This window comes from Anomaloglossus baeobatrachus, chromosome 11 (assembly GCF_048569485.1).
Source record: "Anomaloglossus baeobatrachus isolate aAnoBae1 chromosome 11, aAnoBae1.hap1, whole genome shotgun sequence".
NCBI classification, from domain to species: Eukaryota; Metazoa; Chordata; class Amphibia; order Anura; family Aromobatidae; genus Anomaloglossus; species Anomaloglossus baeobatrachus.
Window position 1 is genome coordinate 188,991,746 of NC_134363.1, and position 26,055 is coordinate 189,017,800.

At 48.8% G+C, this 26,055-nt stretch overlaps 1 protein-coding gene across 3 annotated transcripts in view; it reads left to right on the forward strand.

Annotated features, from left to right (window-relative positions):
- The window catches only part of JHY (junctional cadherin complex regulator), a 71,275-nt gene that overhangs the window by 20,000 nt on the left and 25,220 nt on the right, over nucleotides 1-26,055 (forward strand). For all 3 annotated transcript variants that reach the window (XM_075327895.1, XM_075327897.1, XM_075327896.1), the window contains exon 3: nucleotides 24,185-24,629. In XM_075327895.1, the coding sequence (XP_075184010.1) occupies nucleotides 24,185-24,629 (445 nt within the window). The remainder of the gene's footprint in view (nucleotides 1-24,184; nucleotides 24,630-26,055) is intronic.

Genomic DNA, 26,055 nt, shown 5'->3' on the forward strand with positions numbered 1-26,055 from the left:
TACAGGTCATATAATGGACAAAAGTAGCATTAATCCTCATGTAGACAGAGGACGGCTCATTCTGAAATCGCCTGGGGTCACAGGTATTCCTTAAAATTAAATTTGCTAATCACAATAATTGCACTTTTCTCTAATCTTGAGCAAAAAAAAATGTTCCTAAATTAATATTGTTTTGTATTAATATGGTCGTTAAGATATATCAGTCCGTTTATATGCTGGAGACTATGGCACGGCACTGGTGAGATATATTACCATACTAAAGGCGGCTTGTTTTGAGATATTTTTAGAACATATTTTACATGTAAATCCGGACGGCTTTATCCTTCTCCAGTGCGGACTACCCACCGAGCCGCGCGCCCCCCGCACATAAAGAGGTGATTGTTCCTTTGTAATGCGTGATACGCGGGGCGGGGCTTCACCGCCGAGCGCTCAGTGTCTTTTATTTTAATGGTTTAGAAACAAAAATGTTTTCTGCAGAAAGCTCCTAATCTACACGTCGTAAATAGAAATGAGTAAATGCGGAACATATGGAGAGCAATTAGCGTCCTCCACGGTAAATTGCAGAGGGCAATGATGAATATTGAAGAGATGATTCAATTTAGTGATTAGTATGGCAGGCTGTTAGGAAAAGACGGGGAACGCTAATTATTACCTCGCCGCCATTCTACTAATAATTTAAATAGGCAATTGTTTCCAATTTACCGGCAATTAAAAGTGCATGAAAATGAGAAACGGTGAGGCGTAGATGTGAGAGCAGAGAACGCATGTCTATACTGAGCGGCTTGGGTGCAATGGTGTGATGTACCGGGGCTTTATACATAGTGTGATGTACCGGGGCTGTATACATAGCAGTGTGATGTACCGGGGCTGTATACATAGCAGTGTGATGTACTAGGGCTGTATACATAGCAGTGTGATGTGATGGGGCTGTATACATAATGTGATGTACGAGGGCTTTATACATAGCAGTGTGATGTACCGGGGCTGTATACATAGCAGTGTGATGGACTGGGGCTGTATACATAGCGGTGTGATGTACTGGGGCTGTATACATAGTGCTGTGATGTACCGGGGCTGTATACATAGCAGTGTGATGTACCGGGGCTGTATACATAGCAGTGTGATGTACCGGCGCTGTATACATAGTGGTGTGATGTACCGGGGCTGTATACATAGCGGTGTGATGTACTGGGGCTGTATACATAGCACTGTGATGTACCGGCGCTGTATACATAGTGGTGTGATGTACTGGGGCTGTATACATAGCAGTGTGATCTACCGGGGCTGTATACTTAGCAGTATGATGTACTGGGGCTGTATACATAGCAGTGTGATGTACTGGGGCTGTATACATAGCGGTGTGATGTAGCGGTGCTGTGTATATATAGGACTGGGATGCATCGGGCTGTATATATAGGACTGGGATGTATTGGGGCTGTATATACTGCATAGGACTGATGTATTGGGGCTGTATATATAGAACTGTGATGTATTGGGGCTGTATATATTGGACTGGGATGTATCAGGGCTGTATATATAGGACTGGGATGTATTGGGCTGTATATATAGGACTGGGATATATTGGATGTATTGGGGCTGTATATATTGGACTGTGATGTATAGGGGCTGTATATATAGGACTGGGATGTATAGGGGCTGTATATATAGGACTGTGATGTATTGGGGCTGTATATATTGGACTGTGATGTATAGGGGCTGTATATATAGGACTGGGATGTATCGGGGCTGTATATATAGGACTGTGATGTATTGGGGCTGTATATATTGGACTGGGATGTATCGGGGCTGTATATATAGGACTGGGATGTATTGGGCTGTATATATAGGACTGTGATGTATTGGGGCTGTATATATTGGACAGTGATGTATAGGGGCTGTATATATAGGACTGGGATGTATAGGGGCTGTATATATAGGACTGGGATGTATCGGGACTGTATATATAGGACTGGCAGGTATCGGGGCTGTACATATAGGACAGGGATGCATCGGGGCTGTATATATAACACCGGTCCTATATACTGTATATTGCACGCCACTTTCCACCATTGGATCCCTTCCTACCCCTCGTCCCCTCCAGTCTCTGGCTGATGGTGCCCTGTGCTTTCTATTGTTGCCCCCATTATAGATTACCGTGCCAGGCCATACTGCGGCTAATCATGGCGGCCAGCCAATCACCTGCACACCACCAGACAGTCCAATAAATAACTTTCTAAAAACTTTTAATTGCTTAATAGATTCAGGAAATGATAAAGTCTTGTGCATCCGGATAATCCGCGGCTGATCTGCGCCCACGCCGCTGCCCCGACACGTCCAGCGACACCAACAAGCTGCATATTCTATGAGCCTCGCGGCTTGTAGGTTTCCTGCAGCGCATCAAGATCACTAATAACCAGGGAGGCCTGACAGCGCGCCCCATAAACACGTCCGACTCATGCCAAACACACAGGGATTAAATGTCGCTAAATGTTTTAATAGGATTCTTCAATAGTTTGGCGAAGAATGGGCAGATCCGCGCCCCAGGAGCATCTGGCAGCGTTGCCTTGCAAGTGTTTACATCCATTTACTGTGGCTCTTGAAAATGATTCTTGTGGACGAGCGGCAGATGCTCCCGAGAAGCCATCTGTAATCTTGCCCCCATCCCCTTCACAGTAACATTTTCTCCGTCTACATCCCAAATCGGCAATGAACCCACTGCTGCGACAGGTTAACAATGTAACGGATACTCAGCGAGGCTTGTGTGTCATCAGCGATAGAAAAACGGAGCAAGGAAACATGGCGCCTGAGGTTATCAATGCATGCACCCCAATACTCTCCAAGAAGAGCCCCGATATACATTTACAAAACTGTCACAAACCCATCACCTTACTCATAGGTGGGGCCTAAAACTCCGGGGTCCCAATGTTCCAGGACCCATAATTTTATCCCTTTTTCCTATGTGTTCAGTCTAGAGATACCGATATAATCTCTGCACCTAATGGCATCTGTTTCCAAACATATCAGAAAGGTGCAGCCCAGAAAAGGGAACACATCATAGTTAACAAGGTTTTATAATCTTAGGGGTACTTTGCACACTACGACATCGCAGGTGCGATGTCGGTGGGGTCAAATTGAAAGTGACGCACATCCGGCATCGCAGGCGACATCGTAGTGTGTAAAGCCTAGATGATACGGTTAACAAGCGCAAAAGCGTCGTTATCGTATCATCGGTGCAGCGTCGGCGTAATCCATAATTACGCTGACGCGATGGTCCAATGTTGTTCCTCGCTCCAGCAGCAGCATACATCGCTGTGTGTGAAGCCGCAGGAGCGAGGAACATCTCCTACCGGCGTCACCGCGGCTCCCGTAGGATATGCGGAAGGGAGAAGGTGGGCGGGATAAACATCCAGCTCATCTCCGCCCCTCTGCTCCTATTGGCCGCCTGCCGTGTGATGTCGCAGTGACGCCGTACGACCCGCCCCTTTAATAAGGAGACGGGTCGCCGGCCAGAGCGACGTCCCAGGACAGGTGAGTGCATGTGAAGCTGCCGTAGCGATAATGTTCGCTACGGCAGCTATCACAAGGATATCACAGCTGCGACGGGGGCGGGGACTATCGCGCTCAGCATCGCAGCATCGGCTTGCGATGTCACAACGTGCAAAGTACCCCTAAGGCAGACATTATTACAACTTTCTAATGTATCTTTTATCTTTCTGTGCCTCATTCATTTTTAAGGGATTTGTGAACAGGTTTTTGCTATGTAATCCAAGAGTAACATGATGTAGGGACAGAGACCCTGATTCCAGCGATGTCACTTACAGTGCCTTGCGAAAGTATTTGGCCCCCTTAAATTTTTCAACCTCCCACATTTCAGGCGTCAAACATAAAGATAAAAATTTCTGGTGAAGAATCAACAACAAGTGACACAATTGTGAAGTTGAACGAAATTTATTGCTTATTTTAAACTTTTGTAAAAAAGAATAAACTGAAAACTGGGCGTGCAATAATATTCATCCCCTTTACTTTCAGTGCAGCAAACTCACTCCAGAAGTTGATTGAGGATCTCTGAATGATCCAATGTTGTCCTAAATGACTGATGATGGTAAATATAATCCCCTGTGTGTAATCAAGTCTCCGTATAATGCCCCTGCTCTGTGATAGACTCAGTGTTCTGTGTAAAGCACAGAGAGCATCATGAAGACCAAGGAACACAACAGGCAGGTCCGTGATACTGTTGTGGAGAAGTTTAAAGCCGGATTTGGTTACAAAAAGATTTCCAAACCTTTAAACATCCCAAGGAGCACTGTGCAAGCGATCATATTGAAATGGCCTTTATGGAAGAGTGGCAAGAAGAAAGCCATTTCTCAAAGAAATCCATAAAAAGTGTCGTTTAAAGTTTGCCACAAGCCACCTGGAGACACCAAACATGTGGAAGAAGGTGCTCTGGTCAGAGGAAACAAAATCAAACTTTTTGGGCACAATGCCAAACGATATGTTCATGCTGAACACACCATCCCCACTGTCAAACATGGTGGTGGCAGCATCATGGTTTGGGCCTGCTTTTCTTCAGCTGGGACTGGGAAGATGGTTAAAATTGATGGGAAGATGGATGGAGCCAAATACAGGACCATTCTTGAAGAAAACCTGTTGGAGTCTACAAAAGACCTGAGACTGGGACGGAGATTTGTCTTCCAACAAGACAATGATCCCAAACATAAAGCAAAATCTACAATGGAATGGTTCACAAATAACCGTATCCAGGTGTTAGAATGGCCAATTCACAGTCCAGACCTGAACCCAATCGAGAATCTGTAGAAAGAGCTGAAAACTGCTGTTCACAAATGCCTCCATCCAACCTCACTCAGCTCCAGCTGTTTACAAAGGAAGAATGGGCGAGAATTTCAGCCTCTCCATGTGCAAAACTGATAGACACATACCCCAAGAGACTGCAGCTGTAATCGCAGCAAAAGGGGGCGCTACAAAGTATTAACTTACAGGGGATGAATAATATTGCACGCCCCAATTTTCAATTATTTATTTTTTATAAAAGTTTAAAATAAGCAATAAATTTCGTTCAACTTCACAATTGTGTCCACTTGTTGATTCTTCTCCATAAAATTTTTAAATTTTTTTATCTTTATGTTTGAAGCCTGAAATGTGGGAAAAGGTTGAAAAATTCAAAGGGGCCAATTACTTTTGCAAGGCACTGTACTTGGCTGCTTCGTGCAGTTTGGATAGAATCCCTGTTTTCTCTACTGCAGATGTATTAGTGCTCAGAATGCTAAGCCCACTTCCTGTGTCTACGCTATGCATTGTTAGCAGGCTGCCAGTCAGTGGTGGGGCGGGGTTACACAGATTAACCTGTCTGGCTGTATTGCCAAGATTTTAAAACTAAGGTTCACATACAACTTTAAAGAAGGAAATCACACAATTTTATTCTAAAGTATATAAAATATAAAATTAAAAAATAGTATGATATTGCGTACAGTTTTGTATATTCAACAAGCAAAAATTAAGCTCTTACATCACCATGGAGCTTTAGAACATCATCTGTCTGGCTCATCAGTCGGAAAAGCATGACAAAGGCAGAAAACGCCTGGAAAAAATCCCAGCACTCTACCGGGCGTCCCACAGTTACAGATGCACAGCCTCCGCCTTTGTCATGTTTCTCCGGCCTTATATAGGGACTTGCATAACATTGCACAAGTCAAAGTAAAGCACACTAATCACCAGGATTTTCCTATATAACCTAAAGCCAGTGCTATACTGGCACTATCAGGCTGAGTCTATACATACAGTGCTATACTGGCACTATCAGGCTGATTCTATACATACAGTGCTATACTGGCGCTATCAGGCTGATTCTATACATATAGTGCTATACTGGCGCTATCAGGCTGATTCTATACATACAGTGCTATACTGGCGCTATCAGGCTGATTCTATACATACAGTGCTATACTGGTGCTATCAGGCTGATTCTATACATACAGTACTATACTGGCACTATCAGGCTGATTCTATACATACAGTACTATACTGGCGCTATCAGGCTGATTCTATACATACAGTGCTATACTGGCGCTATCAGGCTGATTCTATACATACAGTGCTATACTGGCGCTATCAGGCTGAGTCTATACATACAGTGCTATACTGGCGCTATCAGGCTGAGTCTATACATACAGTGCTATACTGGCGCTATCAGGCTGATTCTATACATACAGTGCTATACTGGCACTATCAGGCTGATTCTATACATACAGTGCTATACTGGCACTATCAGGCTGATTCTATACATACAGTGCTATACTGGCACTATCAGGCTGATTCTATACATACAGTGCTATACTGGCGCTATCAGGCTGATTCTATACATATAGTGCTATACTGGCGCTATCAGGCTGATTCTATACATACAGTGCTATACTGGCGCTATCAGGCTGATTCTTATCATACAGTGCTATACTGGTGCTATCAGGCTGATTCTATACATACAGTACTATACTGGCACTATCAGGCTGATTCTATACATACAGTACTATACTGGCGCTATCAGGCTGATTCTATACATACAGTGCTATACTGGCGCTATCAGGCTGATTCTATACATACAGTGCTATACTGGCGCTATCAGGCTGAGTCTATACATACAGTGCTATACTCGCGCTATCAGGCTGAGTCTATACATACAGTGCTATACTGGCGCGATCAGGCTGATTCTATACATACAGTGCTATACTGGTACTATCAGGCTGATTCTATACATACAGTGCTATACTGGCACTATCAGGCTGAGTCTATACATACAGTGCTATACTGGCACTATCAGGCTGATTCTATACATACAGTGCTATACTGGCACTATCAGGCTGATTCTATACATACAGTGCTATACTGGCACTATCAGGCTGAGTCTATACATACAGTGCTATACTGGCACTATCAGGCTGAGTCTATACATACAGTGCTATACTGGCATTATCAGGCTGAGTCTATACATACAGTGCTATACTGGCACTATCAGGCTGATTCTATACATACAGTGCTATACTAGCACTATCAGGCTGATTCTATACATACCTGTAGTGATCAGCTCGGATGTATAGGTTTTGAAATGCAAGCAAGTAAAGTTTGTAAAATGAACAGCTTTTTGATTGGCAGCAGCTGCCAAGCAGCTAATAGCTGGGGTGGGTATTCATAGTGATTCCCACCCCCCTGCCTGTTGTTCCTTCCCCTATCTTTTATTTATGCTAATTCTATTATGGAATCATTTTACTAATTGTTGTGGTTTAATCAAAGTGGCTAGAAGGACCTGTGCTGATGTCATACCCATATGACCAGAAGAGGCAGGGCCTCAGCCAACATAGCTGATACCAGGAAGCAACATTATTTTTCTGTTGGCTGATGCTTCGCCCCTTCTGGTCACATGGGTAGCCTTGGGTGTAACCACATGGGTATTATGTCAGCAAGGTCCTTCTAGCCACTGGGATAAGTCACAACCATTAATAAAAGGTTGTTGCTTAAATCCCAGTGGCTAGAAGGAGCTTGGGCATGACTGTTGGTTAGTGGGCGTGGCCGGCTTTGTTGGTGGGTGTGGTGATATTTCCTTCTGTCCACTATAATGATGCTTTGCCACCCCCTTGCAGCCCCCTCATTTGGGGGTCTTACCCACAGACTTCCGCTTCTATTATACTCAATTCCATTCCCGCGTGGACTTAGAAAAATAATGTTGCTTCCTGGTATCAGTTATGTTGGTGGAGGCCCCTCCCCTTCTAGTCACATGGGCATGACGTCAGCAGAGGTCCTTCTAGCCACTGGGATTTAGGCGTTACGATTAGTAAAACACTTCTGTAAAGGAATTAGCATAAATAAAAGATAGGGGGAGGAATAACAGGCAGGGGTGCATGAATCATTATCAAAACCCACCCCAGCCAATAGCTGATTGTCAGCAGCTGCTAATCAAATGCCTTTGGTATTAGATGAATCACAATAAAGGGGCAAACATCAGTCACAATTCAAGGTTCTCAAGAATCACACAAGTCAAAAGCATTAGGTTAAATAAATCACAAGGTTTTTGTAAAGTTGTATATGGAGAGCAGGGGACAGGAGCTCCTAGACTGGTCATCAGGTTAGAGGACCCTAGCTGTCCCTAATCCCAGAGTTACCTCTGATGGTGAGGATATCTGGGCCGCCTTCATTTCCCTGTTTCTGACCAGCCCTGGTCTTATACCTCCTACCCAACGTCTGAGGAGAGCCAGGGCAGGAGTGATAAAGCCAACAGTAATAGACAAACACAGGAAACCAAATCTCTACCTCATGGCACACACACACACAGAAGTATAAGAGGAAAATAAGAGCAGGGAGGAAACAACAAGACAACTCAGAAGCCTCAAAGGAGGCATAGTGTGGAGTGTCAGATTCTGCAATGTGAACAGTGTCAGATGTCGTCATAACACTGCGAGTTTAAAGCCAATCACCATGTAACAGTTTTGCCACAACGAACCCATTGTCTGCCTGTATCACTATGTCCAACAATGCTGGTTTGTCATAGTTTACCATAATGTATGGGCTCAAAATATCCATTTAATGTTTACACTACACTGGCCTGCACTGGAGACCCAGTGCTCTAATGATAATCTCCTGCTGATAAAACACTGATTGAATTGAAACTGCTACACACATCCCAGTAAGTGACATATTCTAGGAACCTGGGTCTCTGCATACATGCTAGTTAATATCCAGAGGTTTAGACAGCTGAGGGTTCTTTGCAATTATATTCAGGTCTGTCAGGAGTCCGCAACTTGTGGTACTCCAGTTGTTGTGAAACTACAATTCCCAGCATTCCCTGACAACTGCCTGAGGCTGCAGTGTTGCAGGTTGCCGACCCTTGGCCTAGGTCAGGATCTCACACATTCAGGCCCTGAGATTATATTCTGCGGCTCATGGATACATGAGCTTTTAAGTAATTCGTAGCCCCCCTGAAGTTAGGACTTTTTTCAAAGGACATCCAAGGATGCAATCCCTGTGCAAGGAGTCACAGGCTCGCTGCACCACAATACCAACCACAAGCCACTCACAGCTGACATCGCAGTGCCCATCACAGGCAGTGTGAGTAGTCACAGCTCAGTGACACCCTGGCTGTGGAGGAGGAAGAGGATGACGTTTGCAGAGGGAGCAAAGACGTGAGAATAATTTATTTTTTTTCTTTTATGTGATGGGAGACAGGATGCAGGACATTACTACAAGATGGGGACCTGGACAGGAGACATTACAAGATAGGGACCAGGATGGGGGACATTACTACAAGATGGGGACCAGGATGGGGACATTACAAAAAGATAGGGACCAGGATGGGGGACATTACTACAAGATGGGAATCAATCAGGATGGGGGACATGACTACAAGATTGGGACCAGGATGGGGGACATTACTACAAAATGGGGACCAGGATGGGGACATTACTAAAAGATGGGGACCAGGATGGGAGGCATTACTACATGATGGGGACCAGGATGGGGGACATTACAACATGATGGGGATCAGGAGTGGGGACAGTACTACAAGATGGGGACCAGGACTGGAGACATTACAAGATAGGGACTAGGATGGGGGACATTACTACAAAATGGGGACCAGGATGGGGGACATTACTACAAGATGGGGACCAGGATGGTGGACATTACTACAAGATGCGGGACAATATTACAGGATGGGGTGAGAATTACAGTATGGGGCTAATTGTAAGACAATACTACTGTATGTGGTCAATTAAGGAACAAAAAAAGGTCAAATCTATTGTAAAATTCAAAAAATAAAAGTAAAGTATAAAAAAATAACAGAATATAGTTTGCCAATAAAAATGCTATTTTATGTCAAAATTAAAGTAATGGAAAAGTTTTTGTTATCGCTGCATAGGTAACACCAGCTATACAACTGACCATAACCCATACAATAAATACCAGCAATAATAAATAAAAAAAACATCAAAGATGTTAAAAAATGGATGAAAAAGTCGTATAGAAAAAAAAATGGCTTCACTGAAAACATCATCTCGTCTTGCAAAGAATTCGGCCCAACAAATTCAGATTTCTTCTACGTGCAGCAGCTCATTGACCCCTCAGAGTGTGAGACCCCTGGTCGAGGTCAAACACAGGGGGGGCAAAGCCGTCTCCTCGCTGATAGTTTGCTACAATGAATCAGTGCAGATGAAATGTATCAGTTTGAAGTCTCCACAGAGAAATAGTCATAGCCTGGAAACATTCGCCACCAACCATCAGCACAAGTGTCCGTCAGGATTGGTTTTCGGCTGTTTGAGTAAGATAATGACGGAGATATAAAGTTTACTAGAAAGTTACAGAACTTTTCACTATGAGGTGTATGTCATATACTAATAATATTGTGGGGGAATGTCAGGTGTAGCGACATATGAGGTCATCATCCTCCCGGCAGCTTCTCAGTAACACATGTAATGAATAATAATCACCTGATCATCTGTCTGTGATGCTAAGCTACATGCACAGCGAGCGCAGGCGATAAAAGGGTAAAATCTATAAGATTATTCAGAAAAAACGCATTTCTGACTGGAACAGTTTGAGGCGTGAAAATTCAATATCCCTCGCGTTGCATTAAAACCATTTCTTAACTTTAATTAAACGATCATTTCCTTAATGGCAGCAGCTGCAGACAGGCTTATACCACTCACATTACACGAGCGGACCATTAGAAAGTGAGACGCAGCCCCACGCCTTCCCCTGGCAGCAAATTATTAATAATTATTATTAGATTCTGACATTCAGCATCCAGTTGGTATGATCTAGTTCTCTGCCCTGCTGGAGGACCCCACTCTCTCTGTGACCTCCCACAAAATCAGCGCAGCCTTCTCCTGAAATACTCTGCGCTGCTGGAGGACCCCACTCTGTCTGTGACCTCCCACAAGATCAGCGCAGCCTTCTCCTGAAATACTCTGCACTGCTGGAGGACCCCACTCTCTCTGTGACCTCCCACAAAATCAGCGCAGCCTTCTCCTGAAATACCCTACGCTGCTGGAGGACCCCACTCTCTCTGTGACCTCCCACAAGAACAGCGCAGCCTTCTTCTGAAATACTCTGCACTGCTGGAGGACCCCACTCTGTCTGTGACCTCCCACAAGATCAGCGCAGCCTTCTCCTGAAATACTCTGCACTGCTGGAGGACCCCACTCTGTCTGTGACCTCCCACAAGAACAGCGCAGCCTTCTCCTGAAATACTCTGCGCTGCTGGAGGACCCCACTCTGTCTGTGACCTCCCACAAAATCAGCGCAGCCTTCTCCTGAAATATCCTGCGCTGCTGGAGGACCCCACTCTGTCTGTGACCTCCCACAAGAACAGCGCAGCCTACTCCTGAAATACTCTGCTCTGCTGAGGGACCCCACTCTCTCTGTGACCTCCCACAAGATCAGCGCAGCCTTCTCCTGAAATACTCTGCCCTGCTGGAGAACCCCACTCTGTCTGTGACCTCCCACAAAATCAGCGCAGCCTTCTCCTGAAATATCCTGCGCTGCTGGAGGACCCCACTCTGTCTGTGACCTCCCACAAGATCAGCGCAGCCTTCTCTTAAAATACTCTGTGCTGCTGGTGGACCCCATTCTGTCTATGACCTCCCACAAGATCAGCATAGTCTTCTCCTGAAATACTCTGTGCTGCTGGGGGCTCCCACTCTGTCTATGACCTCCCACAGGATCAGCGCAGTGTGGAATGGTGGCCCGAAAAAAGGTGAAGAAGCCTCCACTGCAATATCATCAGAAGAAGCGTCGGCTCAAGTTTGCAAAGAAATAAGAAAAGTAGAAGATTGGAAACGGGTGATTTGGAGCGATGAGGAAAAAAAATGAAAAGAGATGGTTCAGATGGGTACAAATGGGTCTGGAAGAAACAAGGGAAAAAGGGGCAAATGGATAGAGAAAATGAAGGAACTGACAAGTTCAGTGGAGGAAGCCTGATGATATGGGGAGGGTTTCATAGCCAAAGGTGCTGGATACTTGACCAGGATGGATGATGGTCTGAATGCTGAGTTATATGTGAGGATCCTACAAGACCAGTTACTTCATACACTCGATACTATGTGTATGAAAAGGACGACGCAGTGTTCCAGCAGGACAACGACCCAAAGCATACCGCGAGATTGGGGAAGAAATGGTTCAATGACCATGAAGTAGAGGAGATGGATTGTCCCCACAGTCCCCAGAGTGCAACCCAATCCAACACTTGTGCGTAGAGATAAAGAAAAGCTGTATACATCCCCGAGTGAGACGACCAGTATACCCGAACACTGGGAATGTGTAGAAAAGACCTGACCAGTATACACCAACACTGGGAACGTGGAGAAGAGACCTGACCAGTATACACCAGCACTGGGAACATGGAGAAGAGACCTGAGCAGTATACACCAACACTGGGAACATGTAGAAGAGACCTGACCAGTATACACCAACACTGGGAACGTGGAGAAGAGACCTGACCAGTATACACCAGCACTGGGAACGTGGAGAAGAGACCTGACCAGTATACACCAACACTGGGAACATGGAGAAGAGACCTGACCAGTATACACCAGCACTGGGAACATGTAGAAGAGACCTGAGCAGTATACACCAACACTGGGAACATGGAGAAGAGACCTGACCAGTATACACCAACACTGGGAACATGGAGAAGAGACCTGACCAATGTACACCAACACTAGGAACATGGAGAAGAGACATGACCAGTATACACCAACACTGGGAATGTGGAGAAGAGACCTGACCAGTATACACCAATGCTGGGAAGATGGAGAAGAGACCTGACCAGTATACACCAACACTGGGAACATGGAGAAGAGACCTGACCAGTATACACCAACTCTGGGAACATGGAGAAGAGACAAGACCAGTATACACCAACACTGGGAACATACAGAAGAGACCTGACCAATGTACACCAACACTAGGAACATGGAGAAGAGACATGACCAGTATACACCAACACTGGGAATGTGGAGAAGAGACCTGACCAGTATACACCAACGCTGGGAACATGGAGAAGAAACCTGACCAGTATACACCAACCCTGGGAACATGGAGAAGAGACCTGACCAGTATACACCAACACTGGGAACGTGGAGAAGAGACCTGACCAGTATACACCAACACTGGGAACATGGAGAAGAGACCTGACCAGTATACACCAACACTGGGAATGTGGAGAAGAGACCTGACCAGTATACACCAACACTGGGAACGTGGAGAAGAGACCTAACCACTATACACCAACACTGGGAACGTGGAGAAGAGACCTGACCAGTATACACCAACACCGGGAACGTGGAGAAGAGACCTGACCGGTGTACACCAACACTGGGAACATGGAGAAGAGACCTGACCAGTATACACCAACCCTGGGAACATGGAGAAGAGACCTGACCAGTATACACCAACACTGGGAACGTGGAGAAGAGACCTGAGCAGTATACACCAACACTGGGAGCACGGAGAAGAGACCCGACCAGTATACACCAACACTGGGAACATAGAGATGAGACCTGACCAGTATACACCAACACTGGGAATGTGGAGAAGAGACATGACCAGTATACACCAATACTGGGAACATGTAGAAGAGACCTGACCAGTATACACCAACACTGGGAATGTGGAGAAGATACCTTACCAGTATACACCAACACTGGGAACATGGAGAAGAGACCTGACCAGTATACACCAACCCTGGGAACGTGGAGAAGAGACCTGACCAGTATACACCAACACTGGGAATGTGGAGAAGAGACCTTACCAGTATACACCAACACTGGGAACGTGGAGAAGAGACCTGACCAGTTGTCACGCTCTCCGGGTCCCCTGCCCTACTCCCCGGCTCACATGCCACGCTCCCCGGCTTTCCTGCTTCTCTCCCCGGTCTCCAGCCTCCATTGCCTGCGGCCTCCAGGCGGTCCGGTCCCCGCTCCCGGCGCCCCTCGGCTACACAGCCCCAGCCCGGCTCTCCTGCTTCCTCCTCTCCGCTCCCTGCCCTGGCTTCTGGCACCCGGGCCGCGCGCATGCGCATTAGGGCGCGCGCGCGGTCACTGACCCTTTCTTAAAGGGCCAGCGTCCACTGACAGGAAATTGAGCACACAGGTACTGGGTATAAAGGGGTTTAGTGTCCAAGTAGGCGGGGCCTGTTCTTCGTGTTTCCCAAGCTAGGAGTCAGGTCTCCTTGTGTTCCTGTGAGATACTCACCTCTCTCTCTTCTAGAGCCGATCCTGCCTCGCCATCCGGTCCTGCCGAGTCCCGAATCCCGAACGCTGCCTATCTGCCATCCTGACAGTCCGTTCCATCTCTGATCCTGCGGTGACCCGTCTTCTCGCTCCATCGGTTCCGGACTCCGCCTGACAACATCTCGGCTTCCGAACCTGAGCTCCGTCACCCGGACTACCATCTGTGACTCCGTGGTCCCAGGGACTTCTGCATTCTGCTCTTATACACGGACTATCCTGCTACCTGTAGTGCTGCACCAGCTACCGGACCCCTTATCATCATCAAGGAGTTCGGCCCAGTGGATCCACCTCCTGGGTCTGCCCGTCCACCTGGCCCTAACAGTAAGAACAGGCCATGGATCCCGCTGAAGCACTAGCAGCCTTGCAGGAGGAACTCCAACGCCAGCGTGAGACCCAGACCCGCATGCTGAACTTCATGACTTCTGTGGACGCCCGCCTGAACACGCTACAAGCGTCAATTACATCTTCAGCATCACGGGCTTCCACTAGCCAATCCACGGCTCCAGCCCCCGTGGCAGCCTCTTCGGATGCTTCCAGACTTCGTTTGGCCTCACCACCCCGGTACGCCGGAGATCCCAAGACCTGCAGGGGATTCATAAACCAATGCTCCCTCCATTTCACGCAGCTGCCGCATTTGTTTGCCTCCGACCAAGCCAAGGTCGCGTTCATCATGTCCCATCTAAAGGGTGAGGCACTGGTGTGGATGAACCCCTTGTGGGAGAAGGAGGATCCTGTGACCACAAACATCCAGGAGTTCCTGCAGGCATTTCGTGGCACCTTTGACGAGCCCGGACGCGCCTCTGCGTCGGCCTCATCTCTTCTCCGGTTACGTCAGGGGACTCTGACGGTGGGTCAATACGCCATCCGTTTTCGCACCTTGGCTTCGGAACTCGGGTGGAACAACGAGGCTCCAACCGCCGCCTTCTGGGAAGGACTCTCGGGTCGAATTAAAGATGAGCTGGCTGGCCGTGACGTACCGTCCACCCTGGATGCCCTGATTACCCTAGCGACTCGAGTGGACATTCGCTTTCAGGAGCGATCCAAAGAGGTGTCCCGTGAGAGACGTCCGGTACGGCATTCCTCTCCTCCGCAGAAGCCCGCCGTACTCCAGTCAACGGCATCTGGTGTCTCCGTCCACGAGCCCATGCAGATGGACCGCGTGCGGCAGTCTGAACAACGCCGAGCAGAGCGGCTCGCCAAGGGCCTCTGCTTCTACTGCGGAGAGGGCACACACCTGCTACGCTCCTGTCCAGAGAGGCCGGGAAACTCCAAAGCCTAGGGTTGGTAGGAGAGGCCACCCTAGGTGCTGGGACTCTCTCAGACCCGGTTATGTGGACTGTACAAGTGACAACGGGGGAGACGCGGTTCACGGCTGAGGCGTACCTCGATTCTGGGGCAGCAGGCAATTTCATTCAGCAGGCCACGGTGGACAAGTACCAGGTGCCTGTTACTCCACTCGACAAACCCCTCATGATTGCCTCTGTGGATGGGAGACCCCTCTCTGACACCATCTCATGGATCACCAAGCCGGTCGAACTGCGTATCGGTGCCCTGCACACCGAGAACATCGCTCTCTACGTCCTTCCACACATGTCCCATCAAATCCTGCTGGGACTTCCCTGGTTACGGACACACGAACCATCAGTCAGCTGGGGCACTGGTGAGATCACCCGATGGGGCTCTTCTTGCCATGAAAACTGTCTGAAGACCATACAACCCATCCGACGACCTCCGGTTCCAGAGTCCCTACCGGGACTGCCCTCGGCCTATTGGTCCTTCGCGGATGTCTTCGATAAAAAGGAATCAGAGGTACTTCCGCCACATCGTCCTTACGACTGTGCCATCGACCTGCTCCCGGGAACTACACCACCTCGAGGACGGATATATCCGCTGTCTCCAGCCGAGACAAGGGCCATGTCTACTTACATCACAGAGAGCCTGGCAAGGGGATTCATTCGGAGATCCTCCTCTCCTGCTGGAGCAGGCTTCTTCTTCGTTAAGAAGAAAGAGGGTGACCTACGCCCATGCATAGACTACCGGGGATTAAACCAAATCACAGTGAAAAACAAGTACCCCCTGCCGCTCATCCCCGAATTGTTTGATCGGCTTAGAGGAGCTCGTGTGTTCACCAAGTTGGATCTTCGGGGTGCCTACAACCTGGTCCGCATCCGCTCAGGGGACGAATGGAAGACCGCGTTCAATATGCGCGATGGGCACTATGAATACTGTGTGATGCCCTTCGGCCTGTGTAACGCACCAGCAGTCTTTCAGGAATTGGTGAACGACGTGTTCCGGGACCTTCTTTACATCTGTGTGGTGGTGTATCTTGATGACATCCTGGTCTTTTCTCCGGACCTCCAGACCCACAGAGAGAACGTGCAGCTGGTACTACGACGACTGAGGGAGAATCGTCTGTACGCCAAGTACGAGAAGTGTGTCTTCGAGCAGTCTTCTCTGCCCTTCCTGGGTTACCTCATCTCCGATACCGGACTGCAGATGGATCCAAAGAAGGTCTCTGCCGTTCTCAACTGGCCTCCTCCTTCCGGACTGAAGGCCATCCAACGCTTTCTGGGATTCGCCAACTATTACCGCCAGTTCATCCCTCACTTCTCTGCTCTGACTGCTCCTCTCTCCGCCTTGACCAAGAAGGGGGCTAATCCAAAGGACTGGTCACCTGCGGCCGACGCCGCGTTTGGCTCTCTGAAGCGGGCATTTGCCTCCTCTCCTGTGCTCCACCGTCCGGAGTTAAACCGACAGTTCACCTTGGAGGTGGATGCCTCCTCCTCGGGAGCTGGAGCAGTGCTCATGCAGAAGTCCTCCTCCGGGAAGATGGTGACTTGCGGTTTCTTCTCCAAGAGCTTCTCTGCGCCTGAACGCAACTATACCATCGGTGACCGAGAGCTATTGGCAGTCAAACTGGCTCTGGAGGAATGGCGCTACCTTCTGGAAGGAGCAGTGTACCCCGTTATTATTTACACGGACGACAAGAACCTGGAATACCTGCGGTCTGCTCAGCGACTGAACCCACGGCAAGCCAGGTGGTCCTTGTTCTTTGCCAGATTCGATTTCCAGCTCCATTTCCGACCCGCGGACAAGAATGTACGCGCAGATGCCTTGTCCAGGTCTTTCATGCCCATGGAGCAGGAGGAGGAGACATCCCAGCCCATCATCTGCCCTAGTAAAATCATTCCGGTGACTCCTGTCACTCTGGCCCACATACCGCCCGGGAAGACCTATGTCTCTGAGACTGACAGGCAAAAAGTGTTACACTGGGGCCATGCCTCGAAAATAGCCGGTCACGCTGGTCAGAAGAGAACATGGAGTACGATTGTACGTCACTACTAGTGGCCATCCCTTCGCAAGGACGTCGCTTCTTTTGTCTCAGCCTGCTCCTCTTGTGCCAGGAATAAGACGCCCAAACATCTACCATATGGCCGTCTTCTACCTCTGCCTATACCCTCAATACCGTGGCAACACATTGCGATGGACTTTATTACGGACTTGCCATTGTCCTCCGGACACACTGTCATATGGGTCGTGGTGGATCGGTTCTCTAAAATGGCTCATTTCGTCCCTATGGCTGGACTGCCCTCTGCCCAGGAACTCGCTGCCGCCTACATACAGCACATCTTCCGGTTGCATGGCTTTCCATCACACATTGTCTCCGACAGAGGAACTCAGTTCACCTCCCGCTTCTGGAGGGCTCTCTGCAAACATCTGGGAGTGACTCTGAACTTTTCTTCAGCCTACCATCCTCAGTCGAACGGCCAAGTGGAACGGGTCAATCAGATCTTGACCTCCTTCTTACGTCACTACGTCAACGCCCATCATGACGACTGGTCCACGCTTCTTCCTTGGGCTGAATTCTCCCATAACCACCACGTCAGTGAGTCCTCTTCCAGCTCTCCCTTCCATGTTGTTTACGGACTTCAGCCTTCCGTCCCATTGCCTGTATCCTCTTCCTCGGATGTCCCTGCTGCTGATGCTCTAGCCCGTGACTTTGCAACCATTTGGGACTCTGTTAAGGCGTCCCTAGGACGTGCTTCCCTGCGGATGAAAAGACATGCAGACAAAAGGCGTCTGGACCCTCCGTGTTTCTCTCCAGGAGATCTCGTCTGGCTTGCTTCCAAGTACGTCCGATTGAAGCTACCTTCCTACAAGCTGGGACCTCGCTACATCGGGCCGTTTAAAGTCCTCAGCAAGGTCAATGAGGTCTCCTACAAGCTGCAGCTCCCGGCCACGATGAGGATACCCAACTCCTTCCACGTCTCCCTGCTCAAGCCGGTTGTCCTTGGTCCCTTCTCCGCTGCTGCCAGTTCGGCTCCTCCTCCTATTGCCGATGACGACATCTATGCGGTAAGGGATATTGTGGCCATGAAAACTGTACGGGGCCAACAGTTCTTCCTGGTGGACTGGGCAGGCTATGGTCCTGAAGATAGGTCCTGGGAACCCCGGGAGAATGTGGGTACTCCTTTGATCCGTGCCTTCCTGTCCCGGTTGCGGGGAGGGGGGCGTGGGGGGGGGGTACTGTCACGCTCTCCGGGTCCCCTGCCCTACTCCCCGGCTCACCTGCCACGCTCCCCGGCTTCCCTGCTTCTCTCCCCGGTCTCCAGCCTCCATTGCCTGCGGCCTCCAGGCGGTCCGGTCCCCGCTCCCGGCGCCCCTCGGCTACACAGCCCCAGCCCGGCTCTCCTGCTTCCTCCTCTCCGCTCCCTGCCCTGGCTTCTGGCACCCGGGCCGCGCGCATGCGCATTAGGGCGCGCGCGCGGTCACTGACCCTTTCTTAAAGGGCCAGCGTCCACTGACAGGAAATTGAGCACACAGGTACTGGGTATAAAGGGGTTTAGTGTCCAAGTAGGCGGGGCCTGTTCTTCGTGTTTCCCAAGCTAGGAGTCAGGTCTACTTGTGTTCCTGTGAGATACTCACCTCTCTCTCTTCTAGAGCCGATCCTGCCTCGCCATCCGGTCCTGCCGAGTCCCGAATCCCGAACGCTGCCTATCTGCCATCCTGACAGTCCGTTCCATCTCTGATCCCTGCGGTGACCCGTCTTCTCGCTCCATCGGTTCCGGACTCCGCCTGACAACATCTCGGCTTCCGAACCTGAGCTCCGTCACCCGGACTACCATCTGTGACTCCGTGGTCCCAGGGACTTCTGCATTCTGCTCTTATACACAGACTATCCTGCTACCTGTAGTGCACCAGCTACCGGACCCCTTATCATCATCAAGGAGTTAGGCCCAGTGGATCCACCTCCTGGGTCTGCCCGTCCACCTGGCCCTAACACCAGTATACACCAACCCTGGGAACGTGGAGAAGAGACCTGAGCAGTATACACCAACACTGGGAGCATGGAGAAGAGACCCGACCAGTATACACCAACACTGGGAACATAGAGATGAGACCTGACCAGTATACACCAACACTGGGAATGTGGAGAAGAGACATGACCAGTATACACCAATACTGGGAACATGTAGAAGAGACCTGACCAGTATACACCAACACTGGGAACATAGAGATGAGACCTGACCAGTATGCGCCAACACTAGGAACATGGAGAAGAGACATGACCAGTATACACCGACACTGGGAACACGGAGAAGAGACCTGACCAGTATACACCAACACTGGGAACGTGGAGAAGAGACCTGACCAGTATACACCAACACTGGGAACGTGGAGAAGAGACCTGACCGGTATATACCAACACTGGAAACGTGGAGAAGAGACCTGACCAGTATACACCGACACTGGGAATGTGGAGAAGAGACCTGACCAGTATACACCAACACTGGGAACGTGGAGAAGAGACCTGACCAGTATACACCGACACTGGGAATGTGGAGAAGAGACCTGACCAGTATACACCAACACTGGGAACGTGGAGAAGAGACCTGACCGGTATATACCAACACTGGAAACGTGGAGAAGAGACCTGACCAGTATACACCAACACTGGGAACATGGAGACGAGACCTGACCAGTATACACCAACACTGGGAACAGGGAGAAGAGACCTGACCAGTATACACCAACACTGGGAATGTGGAGAAGAGACCTGACCAGTATACACCAACACTGGAAACATGGAGAAGAGACCTGAGCAGTATACATCAACACTGGGAACGTGGAGAAATGACCTGACCAGTATACACCAACACTGGGAACAGGGAGAAGAGACCTGACCAGTATACACCAACACTGGGAACAGGGAGAAGAGACCTGACCAATATACACCAACACTGGGAATGTGGAGAAGAGACCTGACCAGTATACACCAACACTGGGAACATGGAGAAGAGACCTGACCAGTATACACCAACACTGGGAACGTGGAGAAGAGACCTGACCAGTATACACCAACACTGGGAACGTGGAGAAGAGACCTGGGAGCAGATTTTGGTCCAGACATGCTTGAATCTGATCAAGAGCTCAGAATGATTCAGACCCGCAACACACATCTGTGTAATTTGTACGGATTTGCACGTACCGGAGACACGTACACACGGAGACCCATGTTGTTCTATGGTAGATGGCACACACACGTAAAATCACACGGAACGTGTGACCGTGTGGTAAGTACGTGTGTGCGCTTTTCTACACGGACGACATGTCCATTTTTGGCTGGCAGCACGCAGGCACGGACCCGCTTTAGTCTATGGGTCCGTGCCTGCACGTACCGCACACGGAGTATGTCCGTGTTCAGTGCGTTTCGTGCGTGTGCGTTTTTACACTAGCGATCTTATTTTTTGTTTTTTTTTAAATTAAAGTCAGTATACTTACCTTTTTTTTGTGCTGTTCTCAGTCATACTTACATTGGCGCTCGGTTTTTTTCTTCCCCCGGCTCATACCGCTCCCCGATCACCAGCGTGGCGAGGAACAGCTGTGCAGAGAATACGCGGCAACAATTACTTTTGAATATGCCGGCTGCTCATTAATCAATATCGTATTCCCTGCTTTCCCCACCCACAGACGCCTGTGATTGGTTGCAGTCAGACACGCCCCCCACGCTGAGTGACAGGTGTCTCATTGCACCCAATCACAGCAGCCGGTGGGCGTGTCTATACTGTGCAGGAAAATAAATAAATAATTAAAAAAACCGGCGTGCGGTCCCCCCCAATTTTAATACCAGCCAGATAAAGCCATATGTCTGAAGGCTGGTATTCTCAGGATGGGGAGCTCCACGTTATGGGGAGCCCCCCAGCCTAACAATATCAGTCAGCAGCCGCCCAGAATTGCCGCATACATTATATGCGACAGTTCTGGGACTGTACCCGGCTCTTCCCGATTTGCCCTGGTGCATTGGCATTCGGGGTAATAAGGAGTTTTTGGCAGCCCATAGGTGACAATAAATAGGAATAACGTTTGGAACACCATTCTAAGTCCGAACTGGGTGCAAAAACCTAAAAAAACATCACTATGGTGAGATAAGGTATGCACACCAGTGACTATGTAAGGGGAATACATGAAATAGCAGAAACTGCTGTGTGAATACTGACTTGAAAAATCCAATAGCTATATGCAAGAGTGAATATGTGAAAAATGGAATCTGCATTACTGCCATGAACATATGAATCAAGAGAAATTTAGCTACTGAATTGATCAATGCAATAGAGCCCCATTGCATTGATCAATTCAGTAGCTAAATTTCTCTTGATTCATATGTTCATGGCAGTAATGCAGATTCCATTTTTCACATATTCACTCTTGCATATAGCTATTGGATTTTTCAAGTCAGTATTCACACAGCAGTTTCTGCTATTTCATGTATTCCCCTTACATAGTCACTGGTGTGCATACCTTATCTCCTCATACATAGGTGATAATAAGTCCTAGATTAATCATGTCAGGCGTCTCCCCGAGAAACCTTCCATGATTAATCTGTAAATTACAGTAAATAAACACACACCCGAACAATCCTTTATTAGAAAAAAAAACACTAACAAATTGCCTTGTTCACCAATTTAATAAGCCCGAAAAAGCCCTCCATGTCCGGCGTACTCCAGGATGGTCCAGCGTCGCTTCCAGCTGTGCTGCATGAAGGTGACCGGAGCTGCAGAAGACACATCCGCTCCTGTCAGCTCCACGCGGCTAATGAAGACAGCCGCGCGATCAGCTGAGCTGTCACTGAGGTTACTCGCGGCCAACGCTGAATACAGCTGATCGCGCTATTCCCTTCATTAGCTGCGTGGAGCTGACGGGAGCGGCTGTGTCTTCTGCAGCTCCGGTCACCATCATGCAGCACAGCTGGAAGCGACGCTGGACTATCTTGGAGTACGCCGGACATGGAGGGCTTTTTCGGGCTTATTAAATTGGTGAACAAGGCAATTTCTTAGTGGGGTTTTTTTTCTAATAAAGGATTGTTCGGGTGTGTGTGTTTATTTACTGTAATTTACAGATTAATCATGGAAGGTTTCTCGGGGAGACGCCTGACATGATTAATCTAGGACTTATTGGCAGCTATGGGCTTCCAATAACTCCTTATTACCCCGATTTGCCAACGCACCAGGGCAAATCGGGAAGAGCCGGGTACAGCTCCAGAACTGTCGCATATAATGTATGCGGCAATTCTGGGCGGCTGCTGACTGATATTGTTAGGCTGGGGGGCTCCCCATAACGTGGCGCTCCCCATCCTGAGCATACCAGCCTTCAGCCGTATGGCTTTATCTGGCTGGTATTAAAATTGGGGGGGAACGCACGCCGTTTTTTAAAATTATTTATTTATTTATTTTCCTGCACAGTATAGACACGCCCACTGGCTGCTGTGATTGGGTGCAGTGAGACAGCTGTCACTCAGCATGGGGGGCGTGTCTGACTGCAACCAATCACAGGTGTCTGTGGGTGGGGAAAGCAGGAAATACGAGATTGATTAATGAGCGGCCGGCATATTCAAAGTAATTGTTGCTGCGTATTCTCTGCACAGCTGTTCCTCGCCGCGCGGGTGATCGGGGAGCGGTGAGTAAGAGAGAGGGCTGCTCACTTCTGTCACTCGGGGGATTAGCGGTCACTGGTGAATCCTTCACAGGTGACCGCTAATCAGTACGCGGCACAGAGCCGTGGCATGACAATGAAGTCGGGTGAAGTTCACCCAAGTTCATTCTCATCGCGCAACTCTGTCTGCTGTCAGCCGACATGTATCAACGACATTGTGCAACACACAAACGGACATTCCACACGCACATTCCACGTACACATACACGGGCATTTTACACACAAACACGGACATTTTACACGCACACACGGCTCGCATACGCCATCACACGGATGCCATACGTACCGGAGAAACGCCCAAAAAAAACGGAACACGGACCCGAAAAACGGACCGTTTCACACGGACGTTTTTTTTGCGGAAGTGTGTTTTAGGCCTCGGCAGTGCTGAAAGCCAAAGGTGTATTTAAAAAATACCATCAATTTAGATTTTTAGGACCAAACAGTAACAATGCAGAGACATGACAAGAATCTGCAGAACTAACCATACGCTAAATAGCTGCACGTCACATTTGAGATATATGAGATAGCCAAGCTGATTGTCTATAACGAAGGTCGTTTCACGCTCAAAGCTGTAGAGGATGGCGAGATATCGAACCTGAAATTCAAAAGTTAAAAACATTGTTACCCTTTTGCTTGTCAGTGTAACTAAAAAATAAAGACATGAGCCACATGTCGCCACGCCATATTTCTTACTAGCGCTCCTTCTCTTTCTTGTGGGTTCTCATGGAGCTCCAAGTGATTAATAGAGAAGAGGATTACTTTGTGATACAAGGGGGTCTTCCTCAGGGGGCAAATATAATTGTGACCACAGGGCCATCACTGACAGGATATTATACAGATACCCAGGTAGAGCATTCTAGAATATATAGAAAGATCTAATCTCCTTCTAATATTCCTTTTAGGAGAATCGGCTCATCCTATTCTGAATTAAGATACGACCCGAACTGGAGGAAGCACCAGAACCAGCTGCACACATCGGACCCAGATGAGGAGGACGCTCTAGACGTGTCCTCCATTGACTCAGACCAATGGCCACCTGATGACGTGATCCTCGACACCACAGACGATCGGGAAAGTCCAGACCGTCACCCGTATTGGAAGCCCCTCACTCATGTGGTCCCCAAGGACAGGAAGATCATAGCTACAACAAAACCAAAAATATTAGAAAATGTCCAGATAAGAAAACAGGGAGCCCATCAGGACGCATCCGATAAGAAGACACAAGGAGAGGCAACCACAAAAGACATTGTAGAGAAGAACAAGGTTACTTTAGGGGTGCGAAAAGAGAAAAGCCGATCATACGTCCACATTCACAAAAAGAAAATAGAGACAGGCACCTCCGGGCAGGTAAGACCATCGGGACTGTCAGTTTTATTAATAAGACTAATGTAAAGAAGGGAGCTGTACATGTCTAGAGAACAGTGTACCATCTTAGGCCTCTGGTAATGGAGAGATGGCTGGTCATGGGCGGCTCTCATCCTTCACTTGGCTATTTTTAGAACTCCCATTATTATTATTATTATGAGTATTATTATTATTATTATTAATTATTATTACTTAGTAGGGACAACTACAATGATCGTAAACAAAACAAGGCACAGACTGGTACAGGAGGATAGAGGTCCCTGCCCGCGAGGGCTCACAGTCTACAAGGGATGGGTGAAGATACAGTAGGTGAGGGTAGAGATGGTCATGTGGTGCTATAGTGGACTGACAGTTAAGGCAGGTTGTAGGTGGGCTTTGCACACTACGACATCGCAGGTGCGATGTCGGTGGGGTCAAATTGAAAATGACGCACTTCCGGCATCGCATGCGACATCGCAGTGTGTAAAGCCTAGATGATACGATTAACGAGCGCAAAAGCGTCGTAATCGTATCATCGGTGCAGCGTCGGCGTAATCCATAATTACGCTGACTTGACGGTCCGATGTTCCTCGCTCCTGCGGCAGCACACATCGCTGTGTGTGAAGCCGCAGGAGCGAGGAACATCTACCGGCGTCACCGCGGCTTCCGTAGGTTATGCGGAAGGAAGGAGGTGGGCGGGATGTTTACATCCTGCTCATCTCCGCCCCTCCGCTCCTATTGGCCGCCTGCCGTGTGACGTCGCAGTGACGACGCACGACCCGCCCCCTTAATAAGGAGGCGGGTCGCCGGCCAGAGCGACGGTCGCAGGGCAGGTGAGTGCATGTGAAGCCGGCGTAGCGATAATTTTCGCTACGCCAGCTTTCACAAGATATTGTACCTGCAACGGGGGCGGGGACGATCTGCTTGCGATGTCGCAACGTGCAAAGCCCGCCGTAGGCTTGTCGGAAGAGGTGGGTCTTCAGGTTCATTTTGAAGCTTGTTAAGGTAGGTGAGAGTCTGATGTGTTGAGGCAGAGCATTCCAGAGTATGGGGGAGGCATGGGAGAAATCTTGGAGGCGGTGGTGTGAAGAGGAGATGAGAGGGGAGTAGAGAAGGAGATCTTGTGAGGATCGGAGGTTACGTCAGGGTAGGTACCGGGAGACTAGGTCACAGATGTATGGAGGAGACAGGATGTAGATGGCTTTGTAGGTCACAGTTAGGGTTTTGAACTGGGGTCGTTGGGCGATGGGAAGCCAGTGAAGGGATTGACAGAGAGGTGAGGTTGGGGAATAGCGGGGGGACAGGTGGATTAATCGGGCAGCAGAGGTTAGGATAGATTGTAATGTAGAAGTGAGGCCACAGAGCAGGAGGTTGCAATAGTCCAGGCGGGAGATAATAAGGGCATGCACGAGGGGTTTTTCAGCTTCTT